General features: G+C 35.1%; 1 protein-coding gene across 2 annotated transcripts in view; it reads right to left on the bottom strand.

Annotated features, from left to right (window-relative positions):
* Window positions 1-4,644, bottom strand: part of CCDC91 (coiled-coil domain containing 91) — a 359,636-nt gene that overhangs the window by 195,065 nt on the left and 159,927 nt on the right. For both annotated transcript variants that reach the window (XM_006866971.1, XM_006866972.1), the window contains one exon: window positions 3,098-3,205. In XM_006866971.1, coding sequence (XP_006867033.1) covers window positions 3,098-3,205 — 108 coding nt within the window. The remainder of the gene's footprint in view (window positions 1-3,097; window positions 3,206-4,644) is intronic.

Genomic DNA, 4,644 nt, shown 5'->3' with positions numbered 1-4,644 from the left:
CAAGAAATTTGGAAGACAACTATCTGGCCGACTGATTGGAAGAGATCCATATTTGTGCCCATTCCAAAGAGAGGTGACCCAATGGAATGCGGAAATCATCAGACAAGCTCTTTGATATCCCATGCAAATAAAGCTTTACTAAAGGTAATACAGAAACGGCTGCAAGCATACATTGACAGAGAACTTCCAGAGGTTCAAGCCGGATTTAAAAGAGGCCATGGAATAAGGGTTATCATTGCTGATGTCTGATGGATCTTGGCTGAAAGCAGAGAATATCAGAAAGATGTTTACATGTGTTTTATTGACTACACAAAGGCTTTCGATTATGTGGATCAAGAAAAGCTCCGGACAACACTGTGAAGTATGAGTATTCCGGAACACTTAATTGTGCTCATGAAGAATCTGTACCTGAACCAAGAAGCAGTTGTTTGAACAGAACATGGGAACACTGATTGTTTTAAAATTTAAAAAGGTGTGTGACAAGGTTGTATTCTTTCACCATACTTATTCAACCTGTATGCTGAGCATTTTATCTGAGAAGTTGGGTTCTATGAAGAAAAACGTGTCATCAGTATTTTCTTCTAAGGAAGACTCATTAACAACCTGCAATATGCAGATGATACAACCTTGCTTGCTGAAAGTGAAGCAGACTTAAAACATTTACTGATGAAGATCAAAGAGCACAACAGCCTTCAGTATGGATTACATCTCAATGTAAAGAAACAAAAATCCTCACCACTAGACCAATAAACAACATTCTTATCAATGGAGAAAAGATTGAAGTTGTCAAGGATTTCACTCTTATTGGATCAACTATCAACATTCATGAAAGCAGCAGTCAAGAAAGATCCATAATCATATCAAAGTTTAATCTACTTTGTGAAGGCAACACTTCCCTAATTGTATTTTGAATTCTTTATAACCTGACGGATTTATCTACATGTCAATTTCAATGTATAAATATATTAAAAATAAAAAGCATATATATCACTAAATCAGACAAAGTTCTACTGCTATTCACAAGATTTCCAATGGCAAACTTGTTAGAATTGGACTACTATTTCTTCTTCCTAGTTCTAGTATGGGATTGTAGGATAAGCACTAGATTGCTAAACTAACCAGTTCAAACTAACCAGTCACTCCTCAAAAACCCTATGAAGGATTGCAGTGAGTTAGCATCAACTCAACACCACTTAACAACAAGAACAAGTCTCTCTTATTCTGGAAGAACTTCTGAGAACTGTCCACTAGGAGCGACCCTGTGTGTACTTGAAATACCAGTGCCATAGCTTCCATCTTCATAATAACACACAAGCTAAAACAGGAAGACAAACTGAAAGACAAGTGGTGAATAAACTGTGGTACCCAGTTCAAATTCATCCTGTAGCCTAATTTTGTAAATATACTTTTATTGAATGCTATAATGTCCATTCATTTACATGTTGTGTTTTTAGCCACTTTTTCTATACAGCAGTAGAGTTAAGAGTTAAGCAGCTGCAATAAAGACCACATGGTTTATAGAAATTAAAGTATCTACTATGAATATTTTAAATATTTACTACTTTTCAGGGAAAATATTGTCAACTCCTCTCTTAGAGCAAACACTAAAAGAACACAATCAAGAGGTATAGATGATAAGCCAACAAAGTAGATAAAATGAAATCATTAAAATACTAAATCCAAGTTTAGGCAAAAAAGGGGGGTGGTCACATGGAATAAATACAAATAAATAATGATCCATGTAACCCAAACATATTGGCAATCACATTAAATGTAAAGTATTTGAACAATACACTTTACACAATGTACTTTAAAAACAGAGATTGTTGGATTAGATGATATAGCCTGGTGTGGTGCTATAGTTATCGATAAGCACTGGACCGCAAGGGTGTTGGTTTAAACTCATGAGGTGCTCCGTGGAAACCCTATACAGGGTCACTATGAGTCAGAACCAACTTGACAGCACTTAACAACAACAACAACAAATGCTTTATGCAGAGTCCTGGTGTGGTACTATAGGATTAGAACTGAAGTATTAACTGCAAGTTTGGCCATTCCAACCCACCTGCTGCTCCTGGAAACCCTATACAAAGTTGCTATGAGTCAGAATCAATTCAATGGGACTTAACAATATGCTTTTTATATCCCATTTCCAGCCACTTGATTCTAAGTCATGGTGACCCCATATGTCATAGGGTTTTCTTGAATGTGAACTTTACAGAACAAGTGGGCAGATCTCTCTTCTGTGGTGTTAGTGGGTAGTTTTGAACCACCAACTTTTAGACCAGTAATTGAGCGCACAATGCTTTTGCATTTATAATTTTATTTATAATTTTACTTTTCTAATTTTCAGTAAATTTCCTTTCTATAATATAAAACTTTAAACAAAGTTGTTTAATTTTCACTTCTTAAATTTTATTTGTTCTTGAGGAGTCCTGATGTGGCACTGTGGGTTAATGCACTGAACTGCAAAGTCAGTTTGAACCACAAGATCGGTGGTTCAAGCCACCAGCCACTCCTTGGAAACCGTGTACAGGGTTGCTATGGATTGGAACTGACTCTTCACTTAACAACAACAGCAAATTTTATTTGTTACTTGGAAATTCTTGAATACGTTACTTACATCATGTAATGAATGCTCTGAACCAATATCTTAATGTAAGTCAACTAATTACGTAAGCCTTCTAAGACATTGTATCAAGAAAGAAAAAACATTCAACAGAAAAATCACACCAAACAGAAACCAGTGGCTACATGAAATAAGAGGTATTCAAACATAAATAGTATAAAAATTAAAAAGAAATTCAATTGCCATAATATTTTCATAGTTATCTCTTTGTATCTATTATTTGATAAACAACATCAAAACTCAATATTTAACAAAATAATTATTATTAATTGGGGGGGTCACATATGTTAGGACCTTAGTACTATTTTGAGTCTATCACAAAATTCCCAAACATTCAAGGATATTTTTCTCCAAAATATACCAAGGAGGGTAAATGGCATAAAACTGAATAAACAGTTCTGAAGTTCTCAGGGTAGTAGGGAGGTAGAAGAACAGTATAAATATAGGATAAATGTGCATTTCTATTACCTGAGCACTTAACAGCTCCTCACACTTGTGTGCTTGTTTCTCAATTGCAGAAATGTACTGTTTTTCAATAGCTTCTACTTGTTGTTTAACTGAAGACTGCAGTAGTGCCTAGAAACAAACAAAAATGTTATTGGGCATCCAGACAAAACTAGAGTCTACTGTTGGAATGAGAATGTTTTTGACATTTGTGCATATCTGTAATTAGATACTTTTCTGCATCTACAAAATATGCATTTGCAAATACTGAAGTACATTCATATATAACACTTCTTCAAGCTTTCGTTTTTATGTTTTCCAATTGCCAAGATCACAGGCTTTTGGCTCAGGGTTTCCTTTCAAACACTTTCTCTTTAAAAAAGGCAAGTTATAGAAGATGATAAAGAGAGTGAGTAGTTGCTACATATAAATTCAGTGTAGTGAAGACCACACAGGATGAGAAGCATACGAAAGCTGTGTTGAAAAAAAAAAAGGCAAAGGGAAAAAAGAACCAGACATATTTCACTGGCTGACAAAACTCCACATCCTCTCGGCACGCTGTAATATCCCATGGGCCAAGCATGATCTTCAAGACCACAAGTCAAGTAAAAGCAGATGGAAACTCTGAGCAATTTTAAACATAAAAGAACTGCCCCCCAGGAAGTTCACGCCCCTAATGTGAAAAGGTATAAGTCCACATGCAGAAGTTAGAATCTCAAGGCAAAATTCATAGAAGTATTAAAACGTGGGGCATAAGATACATCTAATTGAGTATTGTACATGCTGGACCCTCAGTCTGTTAAATACAAAGACTTTAACACAGTTCCAAGGGAAGCCAAATCAGCATTTAAGATATTCTACCCACTCATTTCCTTATTGGAGATGCTTAGAATATTATCATCTTTTTTCCTTTCCTTTTTATAAAGCATTCTATGTTACACTTAAGTGTTCTTAACAATATTTCACATGCTATTTATAAATCCCAAATCATTCTAAAATATGCATTCAACCATATATATATAAAAAGCTCCTTAGCAAATATTCTATTTTAAAGGTCTATCTGGATAATAAACTACTCATAATCAAAATAGTAAGTTGAAACAGACACAAGCCTTATAGAAAACAGACATTTGGCACGTTCAATAAGAAAAAGAAAATAAGCCAAATCTCTTAAATAATCTCTGTTTTGAAAATAGATTTACTTGGTTGGAATCAACATGCATTAAGATGCTAAATAAATATGCATGTAACTCTTTTAAAACTGGGACAAAAGTATTTTTAAAACCTCTGGAATGGTCTCTCCAAATGTCAGATTATTAACTTTGTTTTGCAAATGTTAGATGGTCTGATGATGCTACTATTCTTGTAACTCAGTAGTTGTTACTCTGAAATTGCAGAAAGAATTACTAGTAAATTGTTGTTGTTGTTGATAAGTGCTGTTGAGTCGATTCTGACCCATAGCAACCCTGTATAGGGTTTCCGAGGAGCAGCTGGTGAGCTTGAACCACCGACCTTGCAGTTCAAATGGCTTTGCAGCCTGGCGCATTAACCCACAGCACCACACCAGGACT

The sequence above is a fragment of the Chrysochloris asiatica genome, unplaced genomic scaffold (genome assembly GCF_000296735.1).
Source record: "Chrysochloris asiatica unplaced genomic scaffold, ChrAsi1.0 scaffold00098, whole genome shotgun sequence".
In the NCBI taxonomy this organism is placed as follows: Eukaryota; Metazoa; Chordata; class Mammalia; order Afrosoricida; family Chrysochloridae; genus Chrysochloris; species Chrysochloris asiatica.
Note: the sequence above shows the minus strand (reverse complement) of the source record. Positions and strands in the feature narration are given on the sequence as shown.